This window comes from Lytechinus pictus, chromosome 7, assembly GCF_037042905.1.
Source record: "Lytechinus pictus isolate F3 Inbred chromosome 7, Lp3.0, whole genome shotgun sequence".
NCBI lineage: Eukaryota > Metazoa > Echinodermata > Echinoidea > Temnopleuroida > Toxopneustidae > Lytechinus > Lytechinus pictus.
The window spans coordinates 20,676,553-20,703,573 of NC_087251.1; the positions used below are offsets into that span (position 1 = coordinate 20,676,553).

The 27,021-nt window shown below is 32.5% G+C and overlaps 1 protein-coding gene across 2 annotated transcripts; it reads right to left on the reverse strand.

Annotated features, from left to right (window-relative positions):
• Nucleotides 1-4,308: 4,308 nt before the first annotated feature.
• LOC129265411 (MAPK/MAK/MRK overlapping kinase-like) lies at nucleotides 4,309-26,919 on the reverse strand. 2 transcript variants are annotated; one of them, XM_064102181.1, is made up of 14 exons: nucleotides 26,422-26,707; nucleotides 25,446-25,560; nucleotides 24,498-24,587; nucleotides 22,098-22,168; nucleotides 21,366-21,444; nucleotides 20,225-20,273; nucleotides 18,232-18,317; nucleotides 17,762-17,854; nucleotides 17,215-17,316; nucleotides 15,549-15,725; nucleotides 9,655-9,805; nucleotides 8,876-8,923; nucleotides 7,285-7,497; nucleotides 4,309-6,999 (listed from the first exon to the last, which is right to left on the reverse strand). In XM_064102181.1, the coding sequence occupies exons 1-14, from the start codon at nucleotides 26,426-26,428 to the stop codon at nucleotides 6,916-6,918; spliced, it is 1,365 nt and encodes a 454-aa protein (XP_063958251.1). In that variant the 5' UTR covers nucleotides 26,429-26,707; the 3' UTR covers nucleotides 4,309-6,915. The 2 variants fall into 2 exon arrangements, with proteins under 2 accessions (XP_063958251.1, XP_063958252.1); XM_064102182.1 differs by lacking the exon at nucleotides 8,876-8,923 and having other exon boundaries at nucleotides 4,382-6,999; nucleotides 26,422-26,919.
• Nucleotides 26,920-27,021: the final 102 nt, after the last annotated feature.

Below are 27,021 nucleotides of genomic sequence, written 5' to 3' on the forward strand. Positions count from 1 at the left end.
GTTGAAAAAATGTTCGCTCGCTTTGCTCACTCGAAATTAAAAACTGTGAGGTTGATATTTTGGCAATGATTATCAGCCCCCCGGTCAAATAATTGCTTGCTCTTGTTGACACGTCACCGTTCATAAGGACTTCACCTTGATCGGGAAATGAACATATTGCTATACTATACATGGGTGTAAAGGTGATAAAATATATCAAGCGCTGGTGCAAAGTGAGGTTTGAATATGTGGTCCTGTTTATATAACGGTGATATTAGTCACTTTCTTAATTACTATTCGAGATCACTAAATTCTTGATAAGAATAAGTTTCCTCTTGCTTTACCCCACCCCAATCTCCTAAAGGAAAACTGAGATCAGGGTACTGATACACGATACTTGTTAGCATCAACCAATTGTCATTTTCTCGAGTTATCATAGAAATAGTCAGATAACAGTGCGTCTCGGCCAATCAAAACCAGACTTCAATGATAATGTGAAAACTGACAGTCAATACTTGACAACTTTCAGAAAACAGCGCCCCGGGCTCCTTTTCACAAAACTTGTTGTAATAACCAATCTGATTGGCCTATTTTAATTGTGCATTTGTTACTATAACAACTGACAAGTCTTTAGGAAACAGAACCCAGGTCGGCCTATCAAACCAAATACTATAATAACAAACAAGTCAATACACCCAAAAGACAAGGAATTACAAAAAGTACATTTATTTTATCTTTTCATTGTTTTTATTGTTCTTTTGAACAAATATACACAAATTATGCATAATAATTCCTGAATATTATATAAATTAATTTGTGAATACAGCAAATAATATGATATGCTTGACAACATCTGCATCTCTCTTGGTAGTATTTCCTGGTGAAAAAAACTAGGCCAATTTCATAACATATCAAAATTCAAGTACCCAGTAAACTTTCATTAGTAACAAAATATTTCATAAAATAGCCAGAAAAATAGGTGCACGAATTGTTGTTGCTAGGATTGGCACACACGCCTTATCCTGCCAGCCAGCACATGTTTAATGTAGATTTCATTCTGAATATCAAAATATTAATGACTAATAGGCTTATTGATTGTGGTACTGCAATTCGGGTACAAACAAACTCTGAATATACTATGAAACTGGCCTAATAAGACATAACCCACATTTCTGGTTAATGTAATATGATATGACCAAAGATGTTTAATCCACCTTTTCAGGGATTGTTGAAGGACAAATCCACCCCAACAAAAAGTTGATTTGAATAACGGGAGAAAAATTCAACAGGCATAACACTGAAAATATCATCAAAATCCTGGTCGATATGCAAATGAGGGGAATGATGATGTCACCCACTCGCTATTTCTTTTGTATTTCATTAAGATTATCAAATATTAAATATTTCCTTTTTCTCATTGTCAGGTGAAACAGATTTATTCCTCTCTGAACAAGTTGAATCACCATTGTTTTAACATTTTGTGGTTCAGTAAAGTTGGTTATCAAAATTGAAATATGGTATAATCCAAAAAAAAAAAAAATAAATAAATGAGGAGTGAATGACATCGACTCTCTAATATGCATATTACCGAGTAGTGCATATAACTGTTTTGTTAAAAATAAGTGAAACTTTCAAATGCCATAACTCTCTTATTTTACATCCAACTTTGATGAAATTTTCTTTGATTTTTCTGTATTGATTTTAAAGCAACATTTTTCTGGGGTGGACTTGACCTTTACATACACACTGTAATGTATAAAAGAATGGTCGAGGATGCCTTTGCCCATAGAGAAGAATAACGATGCCTCATTATGTGAACACCGATTGATGTGGAAACCAATGGCAGATCCAGAATTTCATTAATGTGGCAGCCCATACGGGCCCATGATGAAACTGTTTCTCTTTATCAATTATTACCTTAAATCTAAGATAAAAATCAGTTTGTTTCAATAATTGTACCTATGTTTTAAAAAGAGAAGAGGTATGAGGCTTCGTGTAATGAATATTACTTTTGTAATGTTTCTATTCATCATGAAATAAACTCTACTTTTGATGGTTGGAGGGAAATGGGTCCCATAGATAAATGTAAGTACTTTTACTGGACATTACTGTACATACATGTTCATGTCTGTTCATCATTATTACAGATATAACAAACTTCATTCATTTTATAAACTTAAATAACTAAATCATTTTAAATATATCATGTATATGTATACATTAGATTAAATGTATATTGATCAATAAGTTAATCATTAAAAAAGGCTAAAATGGAATGTTTGTTCTCTCAGCAAAATAAATTAAAGAAATTTTTCACCAAAATCAATTGATCCAAAGAGTATCACCAATCATTTATATTTTTGTTCCAAATATTACTAAACAATTTGAAACATTTGTTTGGAATTCATGCAACTATATAATCTCACTAAAAAAATATGCTGTTCAATAACTTAATTAAAGGCACCATCTTATCAAGTTCACACTCTGTCCAGAAAAAGACTTGGCCTTGTTTCATAAATAAGTTGAACTATTATTAAAAGTTGTCATTGTTACAATCTAGCTTAGGGTTAATTTCAGCTAATTTAAAAAATGTTCATTTCATGAAACAAGGTCATTACTTCATTGTACAATATAAGACATAATCCCAACAGAGGTTATCTAAAATCAATCTTGAACAAAGATAAATTCATTATTACGATAATAAGCCTGTAAATTTTGGGTGTGTTATATGAATGTGTCTTTGACATGTGTTTATGAATATGCATATTTTTTGTTCAAATATGAGGAAGAGGACAAAACAAAAGTAAATTAGACTATACAACAATGATTTATCATAATTTAGTGCACATGTTCTTATTCTTATTAGTTCATCTTGGTTGCCTTAGGGAATTCTTTATTAAAGGATTATGTATTAATATTCACCATTCATAATAGATGACTGAATCTCATACCAATGTTCAGGAAATAAACATTTTGTTTTTACACTAACCTATATGAACAAAAATAACTAATTATCATTAATCAACACTGTTGATTGTCAAATCCTTAAGGAAAATTAAATTTACTGTAAGAATATGTGATTTATCCATGGGTGCACATAGGTGCTTTTGCTTGGAGTAATTTTTCAGAATTTACATGTGGTCTACCTTTTATACAACCCAAAAAATTATTAAAAGCTATTGGAGATATTGCATGGACATCATTTTGGTGATGTATAGATGGACAGGTACAATACTCTTACTAGACTTTGACTGCGAGAGGGTAAAAGAATGGCAGCATCAAAATTTAATTTGATTTGTTTACAAATATAACATTCATCTTTGATCCACTTGGATAAAAACTAAAATATATATCAGGTTAAAAAAAATCTTGTTCACGTAATCATAATACACACACATTCAGTATCATTCTTTTTTTACAGGTTAAAAATGTCCTTATCATGATGTCACTTACAAATGCATATACATGTATACTGTCTATTTACAAAACAAATATTTGTAATTTCAGGCAAGAACATATATACAGTGCGTCCTACAAAAAACAAAACCGAGATTTATTGATGATTTATCATAACTTAATAATAAATACAATAGACAAATGACCTACTAATGTAAAGCTTAGAATCTCCTCTTTCATCTGAAATTACTTAGATTATTCCTTATTCACACATGAGTGAGCAAAAACAATTTGAAAAAAGGATAACAAAACTCATTTGGCGGGGGTAAATGAATTTCAAAAAGAAAACCACATGCTTAGAATGTTCAATATCTGATCTTTTATTTGATACCTTAATCGCAGAAAATGGTCAAGAAGTAAAAAATTTCTGTTCCCTCGAAACAATGCTTGTATTTCCATAATATCATTAAATAAACTGTTGTCACCGGTTTCCCACAGAAGCTATCGCACAGTCAACAAAAACTTAATGCATGGCTGATCGTCAACAAAACGGAGTGTCGAGTGAGTCTGAATGCTATATAGCTTGTAAAACCTCTTCACTTTATGAAATTATTGGAATTTAAGCCTTATTTCAAATAACCAGAACTTTGTTATTTCTTGACCATTTTCTGTAATTGAGGTATCACATTAAAGAGCAGATATTGAACTTTTTGAAAATGTGGTTTTCTTTTTGAAACCCAGATACAGCCCGCCAAGTGACTTTTTGTTATCCCCTCTTCAAATTGTTTTTGCTCACTCATGCGTAAATGAGAAATAATCTAAATAATTTCAGATGAAAGGGGAGATTCTAAGCTTTACAATGGTAGGTCATTTGTCTATTTTATTTGTGATTAAGTTATGATAAATCATCTATAAATCTCGGTTTCGTTTTTTGGGGGACGCACTGTGGATTGGGGAACATTCTACAATCAATAAACCCCACAAAAATATGAAAATACCAACTTCCTTTGACAACATAATCAGCAGCTGCTTCATTTCGTTTTCAATGATTAAAATATTTTGTGAAAAAATGTGTTCAATATACATATAAAAAAAGATTTGAGGCCTGTGACAAAATGCTTAGCAATTTATTGTACATTCACTATCGTACAATTGATTTTGTAAAATTGATTGCATGTAAAGTTCAATGCAATCAATCGTAAAATTAGCCTTACCATTAATTGCTAAGCTCTGTGTTGTGAAGCACTGGATCACATACTTCAAAATTACATGTAGAAATAAATCGCTGACCTTGGAATTGCCAATAGAAATCATTGTTACATGTGCTTTTTGATCAAATGAATTACCAGACATTTCAAATTTCGAACTGATTGCGAATGTTTGTGTTGCAGTCAAGAAGTTCTCTAGACTTGAGAGAGAAGACTTCTTCAAAATATTGTTTGAAAGAGTAAATTTGTAAAAAAAAAAAAAAATTAGAAAATATGTGAAATAGGCATATGTTCTCTTAAGGGCTAACTAATATTCATAATAATTCTTATTTACTGCTGTGTATGCTCATACATATAAAGTATTACTACAGTAGGTGTATGGAAATGTAAAGGTCATTATTTCAACCTGTCTGATGTGTCCAACCCATTCAAACATAGCCCTATCATTCATTCAATGTTTTGGATTTATAATTCGTATCAGTGTATTTTTTTTAAAATGTTTTCATTAAAAGTATGAATGAGTCCTCAAATAAAGATAAAATAGAAAGAACAAATTATTCATGCAGTATGATTTCAAATAAGGTTAACAGATTCAATGTAATGTAAAAATAAATCTCCTGTGATCATTTCTGCCCAAATTCAATTTAAAAACTTGTTCATAGGTACTAGTGTAATGGACGGAATGTAATGCTTTGGTACAGAAATTGTAATGTTTTAGTATTTTGTCTTTTCTTATTGGATATTAAATAAAATAGAACTGTGAAAATATCTTCCACCATTTTTGTTTCATTCAATTCCTTATAATGATTTTTTTTAAATTGTGGATTAGACATAAAGTCGGAAATAAAAAGTATGAAAATTGATATCAGTTAGGACACTAAATGGCTCTATAGTTCACATTAGTTTAGGCGAAGGGCTGTGGGGAGGTGTTTATTTTAAACTATGCTCGCATATTTTGGCAATTTTCAACCAGTTTAAAACATGCTCTTCCCTTCCCTTATCCAATGACTTTGTTCTGCATTGTCAAAACTCTACAAATGAAGCAAACATCACCTGTTTGCCTTTGGTACCAGAAATTTTGTTTATATGCGACTATCACTACAGGGGCTACTGAATTCACTTTGTAAACTCTGTCAGGTATCTACTGATATTGAGATTAATAAAATGGAAATGTGGCATTTTCTCTTGTCTTTTTACACTATGATGTGTTTCATCATAACCTGCTTCATGATCATAACTGGGGCAAAACATAACTGCACCTTATCTTCAGTAATGGATATTCACTCTCTCAAGAAAGATTTATCACGATTATACTGCAATCAGAATGTATTGTTCCCATGTGGACGGTTGATTTAAAAAAAAAAGGAATTCTAACACTCCCCATTAAAAATAAGAGAGCATTTTGCCTATCTTAATTTAAATCCCTCATTTTTCTTTGAGATTCATTGATGGAAAATGATATCTCCATTAACATAGATTTATCAACAGAAACATCTTCAAGACTAACAACAATGGCTAAAGTCCTTTCGAATCGAAATGGGGGTGACATTGAATCCTAGGGGGCTTCATCTCCATGAGGTAGGTTGATGACTTTGTTCATGATTTTTGTCAACATGATGCATACTATCCCATGTCTACTACCTTTCTTCAACATGGTGGCAGCAGTGGGAAAAAACCATTATACAATGTTTCTTCCAACATGGTAGTAGCAGAAGTATAATCTGGTGGCAGCAGTTGGATATGATCATTCATTCCTCCCTGTTGTAGCAAAACAGCTCACATCAACTACTGTCCAATATTTCATACACACACTTTCCAAAATGGTGGCAACAGTAGGATATTGTATGGCAGCAGTGGGATATGATCCATCCTGCTGGAGCGAAGCAGCTCACTGCACCTACTGTCCAATATTCACTTGCTACATGCATCTTCTGAAATGGCAATCCTTGTAGGATATGATGGTGGCAGCAGCTGAATATGATCATTCTTCCCTGCTGGAGCATAGCACCTCACTGCACCTTATGTCCAATTTTCACTTCCTACACCCATCTTCTAAATTGGTGGCAGAGACAGAATATCCTTGTGGCAGCGGTGGGATGGGCTAGTGTCATTCCATCATGTTGGATCACATTTATATCTATTTGATCCCACAGCACAAATGATATACTAGTTCTTCCTCATCTGCCAAAATCATGCGCAATAGGCAGCAAATCCACACCTTTCCATATGATCTTGATATCAAAATCATTGTATGCAACACAATTGCTAAGGAAAGGCACTTTGTACTGTTTGTTTTGGTGAAGAGTCTGTAGCTCTTGAGTATTACACTTGATCAGAACTGAGCTTCCTTGCTCTTTTGTATTGATGGCAGCTGAAAGTGTCCATATACATTCTTTGATGCTGCAGGTTGAAATGCCTGTGAAAGAAAGAGAAGTAGGGTCTTATTACCTTCAATTCATTTTTTTCCAGAAATATTAGTATATCACCTTTATAAGTAGTGATCCATTTTAGAACAGAACCCCCCCCCCCATGCCTTGCAAATAATTGCTTTAAAAAAAATTCCCTCCATGTAAGATCTGTTTCAGGAGAATATCAATAAATGCAATTTCTTTCGAAATCAAATTTGTAAATGACACAAGACCACATCCAGGTTTCATAGACTAAGAACAAGGAAGGACAGAACACGGAATTGAAAACATACCTTTGTTGTATGATGATGTTTATTGTAGTGTGTATTGGCTATACTAGGCAGCATACTCTGTTGGTGTCTGTTGTTGGTGTGTAGCTTGGGAAAGCTGGTTGTTCCGAACGTCTGCGTTGGATAGTTACTGATACTGTGACTGACCTTGCTGTTTTGAACCTTGGGCAGTAAGGTGCTGGTAAAGTTCTCACTTTCATGAAGCTTACTTTTCCTCTGTTGAATGAAAAAAACAAAGTTCACATTGAGCAATGGATACGAGCAATAAACATATCAATGATACTAGGCAATACCAATAATGAAAAGCTAATGCAATTTAGGAAAATCTGTCAGATGAGATATAACAAAATAATGACAATGATTATGATTATTTCATTGAAATGGACCAGTATGCACTTAAAAAGAAAAGATGGTGCCTATTGATCAAAGCCTTTCTTCACAAGCAGCTTTGGGTATACACAATTATTTCCCATGCTGTACTTGTTTGAAAGAACAAGTAGACTTGTAAATTGTTAATCTGAAAGCTATATTTATGAATTTAAAAATTCAAGCATTTTAGGAAAACCAGTTGGAGTGATGTACCTCCAATGTTGTGAGCTCTATGTATGGGATGGATATATTGTATCAAGAAACCTTGACCTCTTCATTTTTTTTCAAACCAGATTTAAACATCAGTGTGAATGCTTGATATGCAATGTACATCTACATCAAAGTCAAGAATCAACGCATTTAAGGATGAAAGCTCGGGATAGCCCAAGCAAATTGAACGCCATAAAAGACAGACAGAAACCATAAAAACATCACCCTAATGCCAGGTGCAGAAAGCTCTAAGATAGATTCCCAAGAATTTTTGTCACTTCGCCATAATTGCCAATCATAAAATTAGACTTGTACATTTAAATGTCCATTTAGGACAAGTTATGTTTGCTAAAAGACTCAGATAGTCGTTCTATGCAAGTGATAGCAATGCACTGTAAATTCACCATGTCATCCCAACACAGCACACCAAACACATTCAATACCAACATATAAGCCATAGAAAAGCAAAATGGCCAATAATACAATATGCTTAGCAGATGATAATAACAAAAAAATGAAGTCCAAACTTGCAAAAATTTGTTATCTCCAATTCTAAATGAATTTACCGGTATGCTATTTGTCTGTTACGCTGACTGCACAAATTACTCATATATTTAATTTTTGTAATTTTCTCACATTTTGTGTCATTGGGGGTATATTTCAGAGGATAAACGATTATAGGCAGATATGGTCGATCAAATGAATTACTTCTCATGCAAGCAAGTGTTCAAAATTGACCCATTCTAAGAGCACTTAATATAGATATGCTCGGTTTCTCTCAATCAAAGTGAAATAGGTCTGAGCAATTTAAAATGAACAGTTTGTGAAAACTTGTCTAAAGAAAGCAGAACTTTGGGCTCATGAGAATCTCCCTAAATTGCCACATTTTGTCCAAATTTACTTGACCACATTAAATGTTTTATATAATAGAGACCATGAAAGGATATTGAAAATCAGAATTGTTCATTGCAACCATCTATATACTACAAGCCCCAACACATACACACTCTCTCACCTTGTGAATCTTCTTTACTCTTTGAGGGCCAAGTTTTTCAGATTTTTTCTGAGAAGAATGTTGCAAAAAATGATTTTGCTTCACAGAAATTACACTTTTTGTGGTATGTCTTATATATGAATACCAATTTCATAGTGGTAAAATAATCAAAATGTCAAGTCTCTACTTGCCCATGTCCTCTCAAATTGTAATCATTGATTCCAAGAATACATCTATAGGTATCATGATATTTCAACATATCAAATCAAAGTTGATCTTATTTATCAATGATTTTGTAACCTTCATACAGAAGACAAATGCTGTATGATACAGTGCATGTCACTTGAAATCCAAAGGTGTCATGAGACAATGCTCATAGTCCGATAATTATCTCTTTGATTTCAAGTTGAAGTGCTGGCCTATACCAAGAAGGGGGAACTTAATCTTCATTTATGAATCAATACAATGGCAATGATAAAGTGTCATCAACCAATCTCATGGTAGCATTTCTTGTGATATCATCAAAATCCAATAAATAGACTTGAAACTTGATTACTGATAACTTCTAACTTTTAAAATCATGCTAAAAAAGGACAATTGATATGAATATGAGAAGTTGATTCTCTGAACAATTCATGACACAATTTGGAAAATATACCATTAAAACCCAGGTGAATCTAATATTGATGTCTCACAAGATCCCTTAATCATCATCAACATCATGTGACTTCTCAGTAGTGTTAGATTCTAGAAGAATGCCGGTTCATAATACCCAAGATCTTAAAAGAAATTTTCCTTACCTTTGCTTTTCTAAGGGATTTGTGGTTTTCATTGTCACCATCTTTGCCCTCCACATGACTCTCCTTAGCAGTGTCTTCTGATATGACTGACCCCTGGTCACCGAGTGACATCTTCTTCTTCTCCGCATGCTGTTTTCTCTTGTCTGCATCCCTGTTGGAATATACAGATAAAATTATATGTTTCAGTTTTCTTTCATCTCTTGAAAAAGTGTTTATCAGATATCTTCATCAAGACCAAAGACACATGCCATAACATAACACAACAGTTATGGTGTATAACATAACAAATTTGCACTCCAATGCATTATTCAAATCCTTTCTCTGTTTGCCATGTAATCAACTAAGATCAAGATCAAATCATGAAACTGGGGGGGGCAACTGGAGCTACGGGACAATTGCAATTAACAATGTGTAAACTGCATATATCATTTAAGCTTGCAAGTGAGCAAAAGGAAGAATACTGAAGTATTTTTCTGAAAATTTTGAAAAAAACACCATCCAGATCAGAGCACTATAACATAAAATTACAGTAACCTGTACAACTACTTGTAAGCATTACTGCAAGTCTAGCTTTAAACAAGTACAGAAATTACAATCACTAGTAAATATCAATCAATTATATCTCTTTATACCACATGCCAAAATTGAGCCTAATACTGTCTCCTATCACAACAGCAGATTCAGACTTCTTCCCAAATTGAAGTGCATGACTTTGGTATCAGCGAAGTTCATAAGATGGAAAATAAGCTTAAATTATTATTATTAAGTCTTTCTAAAAACTGATTAACATGAGTTAATTTGACCAAGTCTTCACTTTATTTACCCATCTTCCATAGACCTGTAATCACAAACAAGCATTCGCTTGAGTTGAGTTAAGTGCTTACATTCCCCTATTTAAGCCACTTAATAAGTAATCTGACAGTCATTAGCACGCAAGGCAAACAAACATCTTATTAATATCAAATAAACATAAGTAGGGTAATAGTTTTATTATCAGAAATAAGCTTTGAATTATCAAATTGGTTATCAATACAAAATTTAATCTAATAATCTCTTGATAATAGCATAAAGTTTATAAATACAATCTTGTATTATCAGAATTCAATTACAAATCATTTATAATGTTTGACTGCTCTTATATAGTGAATGTATGTAAATGTAGTATCTGAAAAAGAACTTCATCATTACTTATGAGAGAACATTGATTGACTTTTCTCAACAGTGAAGAGGGGCACTTGATTATCTTTAAATCACACCTCTGCATAATCATATCAGTGGCACATGTTCACTAAGATTTTAGTTGTATATTAACTGTTCTTGCTCTTTACCGGTGAGAGGAAAGATTACAAGTGACGTGTACATTGTACAACAGAAAGTCATGAAAAGATCCAGAATTAGGAAGAAAAAAACAAGGAAAAAAATGAAAGGGTGCCGAGATAAATTTCTTTAATGATAAGAATGCAAAAAAAACATCACAAGCCATTTGATCTTGTATAGTTATAGGGAACTTAGGGTATTCCATAAAAAAATTATTATTTCCATTACCCTTAGAAATGACAGATCTATATATTATCAAGTATATTACAAGTACATGGATAATTATTAAAGTTTTACGATAAAAGCATGTTTCTCTAAAGTGTTAATGAAAATCCTTGATTTGACCTACCTAAAAATCCTAAATTGCTCTGTAGATATAGCTGTTTTCTTTGTCCAAAGTTTATGCTTTATTAATTTATTTTCAAATTGGCCACAACCAATAATTTTCATGAAACCTATAGTATAAAACATCAAATTATTTAATTTCTTGTTATAATTGTATGTCTACCCCCCCCCCTAATTTTTTTTTACATACATCTTTATATATAACAGGAGACTAGAATGCATCTGAATAGAAAACTAGTCAAAAGGCATACTTTAAATGATATGATAATGCTTATAGCATTTTCATTAATATGATGTAGGTAAAAGAGCAATTTAGATCAAACAACTTCACTCAAAAGCAAGAGTGCTATATTATAATGCCTATAGCATTAAAAGATGGATGTAGGTAAAATAGGCTAACTTCACACAAAAGCATCAGTGCTATAATGCTTATAGCAATTTCATTAATAATGTAGATAAATAACTTTACTCAAGAACAAATGAGTGCTATGCCAGAAATCAATCCCTAGACTCTATATTTACTCATGTGACATAGACTGCTTGGCTACAGCATTATTGGTGGCAGCAGTGGGATCAAGGTTCCAATTTGTTATGAAGAACAAATACAGATTTTTATGACAAATTTGCCATCAATCCATTAAACTTCAACATTTACAGTAGCAGTAACAGTAACAGTAGCAGTTACTGCAATTGTGATATTGAAACAAATTTAATGCAATGGCACCCAACAGAATGTTGTTACCAGGATAATAGTAACGAATAGGGGGAATATTTTTCATAAACTTGAGTGTGGCAGTTCAGACATTAGTGGACTTTTTGTAGAAGAAAATAGAATAAAAAAAATAGATGTAATTTTGGTTTAATTGCAAAACAGTGGTACTTAAGTAGTCTGTCATTCTTGATAATTATATGAAAAATTATTCCTCAAATAATAAATTTACAAGGGGGCTAAGAGATTTAAATAAATTGAAAGTTCCTTGGACAATTTACATATAGAAATATGATTTTTCTTTATAATATCTATTTCATCATGGTACATAAGAGCAAGTCAAGTACGTTAGGACTTAGGAAATCTGAAAATTTCTAAATTGTCTTTACAAACATGTATTCCCCTGATATAGAAACAAAAATGGCACAATTTACTTTCACAAGGTTGCATCATATTCATGATATAGATTTGTAGGTTAAATCAACAAAAATATACCTGTGCCATGAATATGATAAATCATGTTTTAAATGTTGTGAGAAAATATAGATCTAGCAAGTTTGCTCTTAAATTTTATGAGTGCATTAAAGAATTTATTGACCAAACTTGGCTTTTATAAAGTTTTATTATTGACTGCATATTAAGTCTTGTTTAAGGCCTTAACTTTTAAAGAAAGCTTCAGATACTATATTTTACGAGGGGGTGCAATGTCATTATTCTTTGATGTAGATCTCATAATCTATTTAACCTGCTGTATACTACCACTTACCATTCATTGAATCCTAAAAATCATATGAAATTACACATTCAAGAGAAGATTTTCTTACCTTAAATAATAAGTCAGAATGTGAGGCTCATCACGAGTCATCACGAGCCATCTACACAATATGACTTTGCCGGAAATACTGCACCTATAATACACTATCACTCAGCCAAGAGGATAATATACATCTCTATTTTCATAACTGTATTCACGAGCAAGATATTAAATCTTTTGAAAAGTACTAGAAGAATCAATGTACATGTCTTCTCCTCTAGTTCACTTTTAAATGTCCATCAAAGTACAATTCTGTCACATGCTCAAGAAATCAATTTAAAGTGATGAGATGATTTTTTTCCAGTGACAGTTGACTCAAGTAATCTTGCAGGTCTTGAAAAAAGTTCACGCATGTAAAAATATATCAAAGTTTATGACTATTCATCCCAAGATAATTCAATAAGTACATGAGTATTTCAAGACTTTTGATAGTTTCATTACTTTTCCAACATGTTCCAACTTTAAGAATAAAATTAAAGTTCAATCATTTAATAGCAATAAATGCAATCCAATTATTCTTCCAAGTTCTCCTGCAGCTCCACACTCCAAAATGATATTAGAACTTCTCTTGTAGTTTCTCTACTTCAAAAATGTCCATACTCTGAAAATGACACTAAATCTACAAACTGTTAGGAACAGCAGTTTCTTGACATTTTTGATTGCTCCGCGACAGCCCCCTTGGAGCAATACTTCTTGCCAACAGCCACGCTATCTTAGAAGAACACAAATAGATCTGCATGAATAGAACATCGAAACACCCCTGCTTCTTCACGCCCGTCTTCTAACAAAAGAATATTTGGTAGATAGCTGACAGAGACGAAACTGGAATCACCCATGATGCTAAAGGTCATGTCATAAACAGGACTAATTGTGTGCTTTGGAGAAGCAACTGATGAGGCTCAATAAAAACCCTTCCAGTGGTCAGACAATGTCTGTAATTATTTGTCATTATAGGAACTAATTGAGATAGAATACACAGTGTGAAAAAAACAACCATTTCCATGGCGAATGCATTCAATGGAATTGCTAACAATTTGTATTCACAACTCGAAAAATGCATTGGTGTCCTTAATCAGGCCAACTTTTTTCTCCCTTTTTCCCCAATTGAAGAATATCCAAGAACATGAGATGGCTTTTCCAAACATAAGTAGAAGCCAATGTAACTTTGTTGGGGGGTATGCTAGTTTTACCACAAAAAAATGAAGAAATTCAAAATCTATTGGAAGGGACATGTCAGTGATATTTTTACTTTTCATTCAAAAATTATGTTCTTCAAGACAAATTTTAATATGTGAAAAATGCTTTACCTTCATTCTGCTTATAGAGGAACATTGAATTAAAGAAGAATGGACAAAATACTGTACTGATAGAATGAGATTTATAGGGTAAAAAAGACTGGATAGATGATATAAAGATAGTGATATAAAGGGAAATAAATGTGTCACAGCCAAGTCAAGTCCTGCTGCAGCACTAATTTATAGTTGCCACAATCAACCCAGGTGACTTAAATGGGTATCTGAGAGGATTATTTTCAGTAAAATTCTTAAGCGACTCTATGACACTTGTGTTAAAGGATAGGTTATAACTGTGAAATGCCAGGAGTGTCATATCTGATAGACATTACTCATGATAGAATACAATACTACTACTTGTAACATCCAAGAACAACAAGGAGATAAGAAAAAAAACATACTAAATTATCTTTCTCACAGGAATATTGATCCTTGTCTTTCATGATTGTTATCTTCTTAAGCAGTATGTTTTTCAGCTTAAATAAAGGTTAACAAGATCTAAATGTACCAGTGAACATATTCGCCAAGGCCTTTGGAAGACTGCAAATACTTGAGGCATGCAAGTATGTTTCACAATCCTAAATCTCCATCTCCATTCTATACTACCACAGAGGACAGCTACAGATAGTAAATATTGACACAGACTCAGCTGTTATGTCAATATGAACAGTGTAACAGAAACTTGTAAATGTGAACAATAGTGTTTGTGATGTTTTTTAAGCAGAGACAAGAATTTCATCACATATTACTACTTGGCAACGGACTAGAAACTGCCATAGATGGCAGTATAACATCCCGTCTCAAAAGTCATATATATTTTTCCTGTTATTTACAGGTATTCGTGTTGCATTACTGACCAACTGTACCCCCCCCCCACTCTTTTACAGAAGTTTGATTCTATCTTGTAGAATTCCTCTCTTTGATGACTAGAGTCATTCTTTCAATTATTCATTAATATTATTATTCATTGATATCATCATTCATTTATGTATTTGATTTGTGCTAAGTGATCCTAATAAAAAAAATCAAATCTGTTCACGTCAAATTATTGATCTATGTCAAGCCATATGTGGAATGTTATAATTGATTATGCCTTTGTGCTAAATTCAAAAAGGTGAGCTAAATTTACCCTTGATTTTCACTATATTGAACAGGCATACATGTATATGCACATATTACGCTGAAAAGAGACAGATAATGAATGCACATTTTGGATAAATGGTACTTTGTTTATGCTTGTTGTAATGGTTATTGACTTGAAAAAAAAAAAAAATTGGGGCAAATGAATTAGCCAAAGTTTAGCCTTAGCAAAATATATTATTAGAAATCCTTGTGATTGATCATTTTTCACAAACCATGATATCATTGAACACACCTTTGTGAATTTTGGCCAAATTGAATAAGGAATTACTCTTACCTGAGATCTTTGAAGAAGGCATGTCTGATAACCTGCTTTGCCGTTATCCTTTCATCTGGATCATAGGTACAAAGTTTGTTGATTATTTCTAGGGTCTGCTTCGTGGCATTGGGTAACAACTTCTCTATACCCGTACCCTTCTTGGAAGGGAAGTTGTAGTTTATGCCTCTCGCTTTACTGTAAAAATCAAGGAAAGAAAAGAATTTAGAGGTGGTTATTTCACCAGAAATCAAAGAAAGCATGAATGTTAGTAGGCAAAAAGATGACTATTGGCTTTAAGGCTTTTCCGAGAGACCTAGTATGATAAGCACCTCAACAAAGGGGCACTAGTAGAAATGCCTAAGGGCCACGGGATGGGCAGCAAGGGAGCACAACTGTCAATATGATATTTTTCATGTTTTTGATTTACAAGGACAAAAATATCAAATGAGAAAGAAAATTAAAAGAGAAGGATTAAAAGACAAGGAGGGGTCACAGAAATATATATATATATACCCCAATTATTTCATTCATAAGAATGGTTTCACCTTAAGGTCCCCCCTATCAAAATCCAATCATACTGCCCCTGTTCGTATCACTGACCTACCAACTAAGTTTACATACCTCCTGGTAGTATATACGTAAACAATTATCTTAGTGACATTTTCCAGAATGAATTTGCATTATATGTAAGCTACTTGTGTATTTTTCATACTATGAAAATTATTTCCAGAAATAAAGGTATCACAATGAATGAAGTTATGTGAATTATATATTATCATAATACATTATGATAACAGGAAAAATTATAAAGAACCATTAATTTCCACATGATGTGGACTTTGCACATTTTTTAATCATAAACTTAACATTACATTAGTCTAGCCCTAGAATTTATGAGGGTTGTTTTTTAATTCCAAGGTACAGCAGTGTATACAAGTGGCTCAACTTGTAACTTTGCATTTCAGCTAAATTATATTTTATTTTAAGGTGAAGGTTTTAATATGATTTAAAGCAATAAGGAAAATAGTCTTTATTTGTGCTAAAATGTGCACTTTATTATTACCCAACAATTAAGCAGATTATTTAAGGGTCCCATATTTGACAATCAAAAGATGACTATACATTCTTGGTAGAGGCAATCTAATTTAGTCAAGTGCACTATAAGGTTTTTCTATATCGTAAAATGAGATATTCTATAATCACCAGATATCAATAAACTAATATAGAGATATGTATTATCCCAAATGAATAGTTCTCAAATGTCTTGAGCTAAGCAAACTGCACATGGGCAAATCCAATAGTTTCTTTTGATTAAATGGTTCTTAAACAAAGTGGGCTGATACATTGCTCAGTAAGTCAAGGTTTGGCCCTGCTTGCATTTCCATTGTGAAAAGGCTGGTCAGAGGAACTGCCAACACTACCTCGAGAGGTGGGGTCAATAAAGGTCATGCAGTTTCGTTTCAGACCTAATGACATTTACGGTGAATTTATGGCCGGCATTGGCCGCACTTCAATCTACCCCCTTTTTCACTCTGAATGGGGAACTATTATTATCACAATAATCAATATTAATGGGAAATAAGCTTAGTACTTTAATAGTCATTTGAGGCTAGGAGTAATTGATTACTTTAGACTACTAGTACTTTTAATGTCAATTTTTCATCAACAATGTAAATGTACTTACTTTCTAAATTTGTTGAGTACAGTAGCATCAGGTGTGCCCATCACATCATGGATTTTGGCAATCTGATCGACTTCATTGGCACCAGGGAATAACGGATGTAAACTGAAATGGAAATTTAAAAAAAAAATTATTATCAGGACCGTAAAGACTCAACAAAACAAAGATCTGTATCTGTAGAAGATATAATTTTTCATTCCTATAGATAGGAAAAATGGGGCTAAATGTGGATGAAGACAAAATATATATGCATATATATAGAAACCAACACTGTGCCAGGAATATAATATGACATGTAAAATATCACAATGTAATCACCACAGATTTAAATTAGAACAGTAAATGTTCACATCGATATATAGAACTACCAGTAAATAAAAGAATTACACGAACTTTAAGGCACTTTTCAGGTATACTATAAATTGCATCAATTGGTAAAGCATTGTACATCATAATCCACATAAAGTTTACATGAAAGTCTACAAGTCTAAGCCAAAACAATTCACTTGTGGACACAATTACTCATATAATCCATGATTAGGAGACCTACCTGAGTATTTCAAAGAAGACACAACCTACACTCCACATGTCCATTTGATACGAGTAGTAGCCATCGGTGAGTAAGCACTCAGGAGCACGATACCTGTAATATCAATATTCATTATGAAACATAAAATACTCACGAAGCGACTTGTTATGGCTATCAATCATGAATGTTCATTACAAAAGAAACTTTATACGATTAATTCCAAATGTCAAAGATTCTTTTATCAATGGAGGAGAGAAATGGGTGTAAATGAAAGCGGACTTTAAGATAATACATCCAAAAATACCAATCAGGAATTAAATTAATATTCTGACTGATTATCATGAATATTCGATAGGAGAGGAATCATTGGGAAAGGAAATTATCTGATAGACGATATTTTAATGCATAGAATAAATATGGTACTTCTGAAAATGGTACATGTATAGTGGGGCATGAACGAGACCCACAAAATTTAAATTTTGGGTACCTACCATCTTGTTGAGATATACTCTGTGAATGGCTGCTTAGAATAGACACTTCTACATGACCCAAAATCTGCTAACTTTAAATGATCATCCTAATAAATAGAACAACAAAAAAAAGAATAATGTTAATTCATATCTAATTCGAATTCACAGGTGAGGTATGAGGGGTGTTTTATATAATCTCAGAGTGATGTTGTTCATTTCACTGACGCAAACACCTTTACAAACTTTTGCAATATGGTGATATTATATGATCATAAATGATATTGATAATGATAACTAGAGCACTATTACTTCCACAATAAAATCAATGATTATTATTGTTATATTATTATAATATGAACAGTAATAATCATATGATAATCATAACCACATCTGACAGATGCACTACATGTATGCACTATATGTACATGCACTACATGTATATAATAATCACTATTATCACCATTATCAATGATTACTATTATCACCATTATTAATGATACTAATGAAAGGAATTAAAACAATAAAAGCAATTCAACAGCAAATGCCACATGCAACATATAAAAGTATTGCAAAAATAGTGCAGAGGAATCACAGAGGCAAGCCTATATTATCACAAAATAATGCTGCTTCTTCAATCCTTTCTGTGCAGAGAGCATCCAGGTACCAATTTTTTTCTGGTAACTTTCAATGTAAATATTCTCAGAATACTGTATTTGTACACATACATGTATGGACTTACAGAATTTATCATGCAAAACACATAATTTGAATTGATTGAAAATGCATCATTGTACATGAAAGGACCTGTAACTTATACAGTAATTTCAAACAGATTCTACATAAATTTGTATCATCATTAATAGAAAAAGTTGAAAACCATCTTTGTATCCAATTAGCAAGGATGTTTAGCATAAACATAGTGATGCATAAATAAATTATAATTACAATTCTTCTAGAAATTGGAATACTCTGTGTTTCCATTGATCATAAATAGATTTAACAAACAAATTCATAGAAATGTCATTCAAGTAACACAATGGTCATCATGTTTTACAATTCTCAGATGTTACTATGGGCACAGTAATACATGTATATAAACATAATGTACAATGCATTGACATACAAATCTATTTACAAAGAAACCATTTGTGAGAACACCCTGACTTTAATATCAGAGAGTAGAACACGTCACTTCATTGAAAGCAAATTAGATTACCATCGATTGGTTTCATGCTTGGATTAATTCATGCTTTTGCAATTTGTTGTCTTCCTTTGCGAGTTAATTCGATAAAAGGCCATAAATTGAGTCGACACTTTTCACTCATAGCTAGGTTAGAAGGACGAACGAGCCAATGCAGTTTTCTTATCATGCCGGTACATCGATCATAACATAAAGTGACAAGGTGAAAATTCATTTCAACAGTGGCATGCTGTCAGAGATCAAACAGTTATGGATAGATGCCATGGTGATCATTCTTTACATGGACGCGTTATTTGATGTTAATCAGTCACTACGCATCATCATTCAAATTAGAACAACAAATTGCCCAGGGACATTGCTCACATCCAGCAATGACTTAATGTATTCGTGCTAATTAGGGGTAAGTCTAACATGTACATGATAATTGTAATACAATCCACAAAAAAATTACAAGGATATAAAGAGTGAAAATGCAAAATCTCATCACATCTCTCTGTTTACCTTGTTTATGCATAACAGTCAGACTAAACATGCTGAAATATTTTTCAAATGTGATGGATTGAGTCATAAGATTACTTGAAGGTACATTCATCATAACACCATTTTTCTTAATTCAGCATATCAGCTTTTAAAGAATTTAAGTCATCAAACTACAGGTGTTTCAAAATCTTGAGGAGATATATCAAAGCAGAACCACCCTCAGAGCCAGAGATTTTGATCAACACTACTGGTAAATAACATTTGATAAGAACCTGACAGTATCTTGTAAGTAAATAGTAGGGAAAAGGAGGAAACCAAAAATAGGTTACTTACCCTAATAAGAATATTCTCTGGTTTTACATCTCTGTGAAATATTCCATTCCTGAAATAACAAACAAGAAAATCAACTTAATAATTTGAAATTATCACCTATCCCTACAGACAATTGGGACACTATTTTCAATATCAAAGATCATGAGACAATAAAATGATTGAGTTTTTTTTACAATAAACAAAATTTTAATATAAATACTACCGCAAAATCATCAAGTAATGCTGAAAGTAGGAGTAGGTCAGCATGTACAACCATTACCCTAAAACAGGATTATGATACAAACTTGACGGAAAAGTAATAAGGCGCCAGTTGTTGTCAATTGCTTATATCAAAAGAATGAAGGCTGCTACATTGGATACCAACTCTTTCTTCTTGGGTAGGGGTTTGTCATGAATACATGTCTGGATTATCCAGCTGAATGCCAGCTCTATTACCTTACTTCATAATTTTGGTGGCAGCGGTGGGATACATGTACATGTAGGTACCCATACCATTGAATACACACAATTTCAAATATATCTCATCTCCCATACATAGTGTAAGAAAGTTAATACATGTACATGTAGTTACACATACATGTTTCAATATCAGTGTCATTTCATTGCAATATAAATCTGGATATGATGTATTTGCTACTGGGACCTTGAAAGTTAATTGTGGCCACTGCTTTATTCTAAACAGCCATCTCAATCATTGCTAAGCCTTCTTCTATTAATTTTCATCATATTGATAGGTGTGTATATTATAATTAATGGGTAGGAGGCTTTTCCAAGAACTGAAAATCATGTGGTACAAAGTTAAAAATTCTGCTATTTTACATCAAATTTGGCTGAGGAGTGAACACAAAATGAAGTGTGTTCATGGAGGCTGGAGCAGTACTTTGTACTGAGATCTGGGTGACGATGCATATATTCACCATGCTGCATCAGAAATATTAGAAAAAAATCATCCATTGGCTAATAATTTGGTACATAATACAAATTTACAGATGACAGGAGTAGGCAATCATGAGTGAAAACATAAAAGCTGTCATGATATGCATAAAATAATCTGAAATGGAGGAAATGTCTAAGTTTCTTATGCTGAATCTATTCTTATAACAATATGCATGAATGATTTTTTGGTATAAAAATCACTTACCGGTGCATATGTTCTAACGCCTTGATTAATTGGTAGATGTAGTTTTTCACTTTCTCTTGAGGTAAGTAGTGTCTTCTCCCTGAAAAAAGGAAAGGAATATATGTAAAACAATGTTTACACCTTCATAGGGCTATACTAAGTATGAATAAAATGATGGTGACATTATTTTGAAGATAAATATGGTACATGTAATTGACGTGCCAAATTGCAAGGAAAAAAATTACCTTCTATATCACTTTAATTAGCCTTGTTTACTTTACTATTCATTTGATTTTTCAGTGTTGCTGTAGCTACACATTTATGCAAAATTATTTATCTAGTAAAATAAACATAACTTATTTTGATTCCTTTCCCCCAACTTGCCCATAAATGTGATATTTTTGTAAATAAACCTTTTGATTTATTCACTGTATCAATTGTTTCTATGTCAAGACTGAAAGACATTGATACCTAAAATGATCGTTTCTCTTTAAGTTTAATATATTAGAGTGCTTAATGTAGACAATGTACTTTTCTTCTCTTAAATGCGGTACATGTTTTCTCAATTCCAATACACCACATGCAATAACCATTAACTTTCTACTTTCTATGAGATATTGATAACAATTACTGTGCCATGGTGTCTTGGCTACCGATTATATGCCCCTGATCATAGATTAATCATTCATGGATTAACGAGAGAAACTCTCATTCATTCTACTTCAGACGGAGCTTTAAGTACCACTGACTTACCTCGTATTAATTCATAGATGTTCATGTCCATAAGCTCACACACTAATGACAGGTTTCCAGTTTTTCTATCACTGTTGATGATGAAAAATTGACAGGGGAAAGTTGTATTGGTATTTGAATACTTGATCAAAGAATACCAAAAGAGAGGATCATTTCACAGATGCTAAATGTGACTTAGAAATGCATTTTTGTATAATTCTTAAATGCATGCAGTAACACATCATCCAGTAAGTCAAATCATGCTTTGGGAATAATAGTTACAACATAATTATAAATGGAAGTGCATTGGTAATTAAACAAGGTTTCAAGTGACACTTAACCCTTAGTTTAAGAGGAAAGGGAAACAGAATGAAAAACTAAAAGATGAAGTTTTCTTATATTGTTGTCTAAGGCATAAGCCCATCAATTCATGGCAAAGGCTGAAAGTACATGTTATGTACAAGTACATGAATTTTATGAAAGTGATTTAACCAGGACAATCTTTATTTCTTCTCTAATTGTAACCATGAAGGAATGATACAATTATTTAAATCACTCAATAAAAAAGACTTAACCAAAGATGAACATTTATTGTAATCATAAATTATGTTGTAAATATTTGTTTTCTATTATTGCTTGTTGACAAGTAGCATCCAATATCATATTATTTTGTACTGATCTTTAATATCACCTTTGGATGTTTTTCATGTATATTTTTTATGCAGGGCCTCCTAGTATAACAGTATTGTAACTACTGATGGGGCTACCTTGTTAAATAAAGACGAAATAAATAAATGAATAAATATATTGTGACCACAGACCTTTGACTGTCAATATATGAATAGAGTAAATATCTTGCCTACGATATTGATTATACATGTATAGTCCTTTAGTGAGACCTTTGCTATTCATAATGACCAAATGGTCATCAAACCAACCGTATTATTTATAGCCTAGCAGGCCTATCCAAATGATTGGGGACAATAAAAGAATGATACTGCAGTAGTTAAGTCACACTAACAAAACCAAATCCAAATAAAAACAAAATTCAAAATAACAAAATAGAATTGATTGGAGAGGAGTCAGTTTTCCCATAGTATCTGAGGCATACAAATGAATATCAATAGCATTTAATAAGAGGTACATGTATATTGGTCCAGCAAATATATACCACTAGTAGGATTTGCCACTGAATTTAGTGCATTATAACAATGTCTACATTATTCATTATATTTATCCTGCATACACTGTTTGATACACAAATGATGTAGTCTTACATGTACATGTATTTCTTAACTTCCATTCTAGAAATACCACGTAAATGTATCAAGATTTGTGTGATATAAAGGCAATATCATAATAATCTGTTACATATTCAATCTCACAGCTTGATGTAAATAAGTGTGTACATTGTAGGCCTACATTACATGTACATGGACAGACATAACACTCTTTAAGAAATCCTTGAGTTCGATTAATCCATTCCCTTGGATACATATATACTTCATACTTCAATTTGCCTCAATTGGAAACAGCCATTAATCTGGAAAAAATCTCTTTGGTACCACCATTTCCATGGAAACAACAAAATTGTGAAAAAATACCTTTATTCAATACTAATATGATATGAAGTGTGCGAGGAGAGGCGCTTGGTAAAAAGCAACATAGGAATGATAGGATAGTAGTGCATTTATTTTTCCAATCCTCTTCACACATCCGATGAGCGTGAAATTACATACATGCACGATTGCTCTATCATTTAGCCATTTTTGCAGGTGCAACGGAGAAGCACAAATTAGGGGTTTTATTACCAGGAAAATGCTGAGTGATAAAAGTAATAAAAAATAACACACAATCACTTTTAATCATGAGATAATCATAGAGGGAACGGTGGGGGGGGGGGGGCAACTGAGAATTGTGCAAAGTCAAGAATCTGAATGAAAAGGATTAATTGGGTCTTTAAAAATGAATAACCCAAATAACTCCACGGTAGTAGTGATCACATCGAAAATTTCATTTTCAAAACTCCAAGGATTTAAATTTAATTTAAATAAATATCTAAATTTGATTTAAATAAATATCTGGTGTACTAGTTTAAACTAGATTAAATATAGATTAAACTGGATTTCATAATATGAATCATTATACTTAATATAAAATAGAAAGTCCCAAATTACAGGGCTCAACATTAGCAGTGGCCCAGGGCAAACTAAATTGCGAGTCGGGCCACCAAAATTCTGTAAAAGCCCACACTTGGTGGCCTAAAGTGTTTATAAATTGTAATGTTTTCTATTGTTTTAGGGCCACCAAAAATATGAAGTTGATGATTTTGGTGGACCGACTGGGCCACTAGAAAAAAAGTAAGTGTGGAGCCTTGCTATATAGATGCCCTTTATACCCCGAGAAAACTGAAATACTTACAAGATTACTTCTTTGAGTTCTAGAATGTTGGCATGAGGACTTAATCTCTTCATGGCTTGAATTTCTCTCAGATTGTTCACTTGCTCCAAACTGAAATACATAAAAAAATATACTTCATTTGACCATCCCCTGTCACACAGTGCTTTTATTCCAAAATGTGCTATAAACAATATCACATAATTATTTACAGATATAAAAGATTGGGTTATATGAAACGGGTGAGTTACAAAATTATTTTTAATAAATAAATGTTGAAAAAATGTTATGAAGCTCTGTTAATATTAATAGCCATCTTTATCAATGGTATCACACATTTGTAGGTTATACATAAGAAAACAAAAAGAAGACCCCAGCATCATATGATTTTTCACTGGTGTCATTAAAAAGAACATAATGTACAGTATAGGCTATCTGTAAATACACACTGTATGGATCAATTCTAAGGCTGAAGAATATGAAATAAGGAATTATAAGCATTTTTATAAATGAAATAATCGAAGTTTAGTGATGTTTCTTATCTTTTGGCTTGGTTTCAATTTCAACCTTTCTGTTGAGTAATTCATTTTGAATTATAGAAATTTATAATTCATATTTTTTCATGGGGTGACTAAATCAATTTGTGAAAACCATTATGAGGTATTGATGATGATGTTATCTTTTTATTCTTTTATAATTATATTTATAATTATTTACCATTTAATGTCTCCTAAATGAGATACATACACATGATGGTTATTTAATTCTTACTATCATTTGATAGCACAATTGACAGACTATGTACATGTATAAATGGTTTGTTTGGGGATTTTGTTGTTGTTGAAAAGTTTAGGAAACAAATTCCATTATCAGGTATATTCTGTGAAACATATTAGACCTATTACAAAAAATAAATATTATCAACTAGATACTTTTCATTTAGAAAGAAGAGATTTTGTGATGTACTCTTACCTTTGGTAGTTTTGTTTCATTTTCTTACATGCATAGTACGTTCCATCCTGTATATGCTGGCACTTGAGCACTTCTGAGAAAGTGCCCTCACCTTTCTTGCCTAAAATCCGGTATTCTAGGTAAAAAGAGAGCAGGAAAATGATAATTTGTAAGTCTCAACATTCCTGATCTGAGTAAAACAAGCCAGGAGAGTAAAACATACAAGCCAGGATCTGGAATATATTAGATTTGTGATATACTGTACCACACAAAATGGTATGAATGGTTAACGATAGTAATGTATTGTATAATGATCAATTGATACTATATGAATTAAATTTCTAGTTATGACATTTGAAAAAGTAAGAAAAAATGTTGCCAATGTGATCATACATGTATTAAAGACAGTTTACATATTATAGTGTCAGGAATTACCTACAGGTTATATTATAACCTCGTTCGTAGGATGAGTGACATGTATATAGCCATTATAGGTAATAGACTAGGCCTATAAAAATATCCTAAAGCAAAGTGAACAATTCTTTTTTTAAAGAGTTATGATCTACATTGTAAAGGAAAAGAGGCATTGTAGTGCATTGTATGAAAAAAAATGATTTTACCACTTCATTATTCAAGTTAACCATGTTAACCATGTTGTTAACTTTATATCGATAATGGCATCAACATGATAATTGATCTTTGATGAGCATGATCAGGAAAACTTTATTAAAGCAAACATAGGGCCCTATATTAAATAGCTATGAGCACTATTTTCAATTTCATTTAAAATAATCCTTTTGTGACAAAATATCAAGCAATCATACAAAGTGCAGCTAACGTAATAAATAGAAAAAATGTCTCTGTGCGATGATACATATATCCCTGTGTGTCACATCACAGAGGCGATAGAGTAATTGGTGTATATATGGTTACATTATAATCCTCGTTGAAAACACGGGTAAACATTCGCACGTAACAAGGTACACAATATACTCACTGTGCATGATTTTCACGATATATCACTTGGCATAGCATAAAATCAAGGGAGTTGATTGATTCAAGACTGAGAAACTGGATATTTCCGATTCAATTCCGTCAAAATGACATCCCTGTTTCATTTTATGGCAGAATGCTCCATTTTGTGGGTTCCTGAGCTAAGAGACGAACGGATGAAACCAAGAAACTGCAATAACCAGTTCACATGTTAGCTGCCGACGTTTCGGATCAGTCCCCATTCACACAATCACATTCTCTATGGACAAATGAGAGACACCGGAGCACATAGAGAGACTTCAAATATATTTCTCCGCGCATTTCACTAATGAAATATTAAATGCCCTCAGTTAGGCTGCAATTGTAAATAAATGCAAAAAGCTTTCAAATTTAGTGTTTCATATTGTTAAAATTGGTTAGACTCGATTAGAATGGTATGAATTTGCTTGTGGAATGGTTTGCAAATGGAACTATACTCCGACTCCGCGCACTGCCATTGCTCGATTCTCCCGAAAAGTTGGTTGCCTGTGGTAACGAGGTACGCTGTCCATTTATTATGGGAACCTCTGTGAGAGAATCTTATTGTTATCATATTGATTTATCC

Bases quoted from the DNA above. Each gene is read 5' to 3' on its own strand.
- LOC129265411 (XM_064102181.1), bottom strand. The intron at 15,726-17,214 runs GTAAGTACATTT...TGATTTTTACAG, and splicing joins GTACTCAACAAATTTAGAAA to TAAAGCGAGAGGCATAAACT. The intron at 8,924-9,654 runs GTAAGGAAAATT...CATTCTTCTCAG, and splicing joins AATCCCTTAGAAAAGCAAAG to AAAAAATCTGAAAAACTTGG.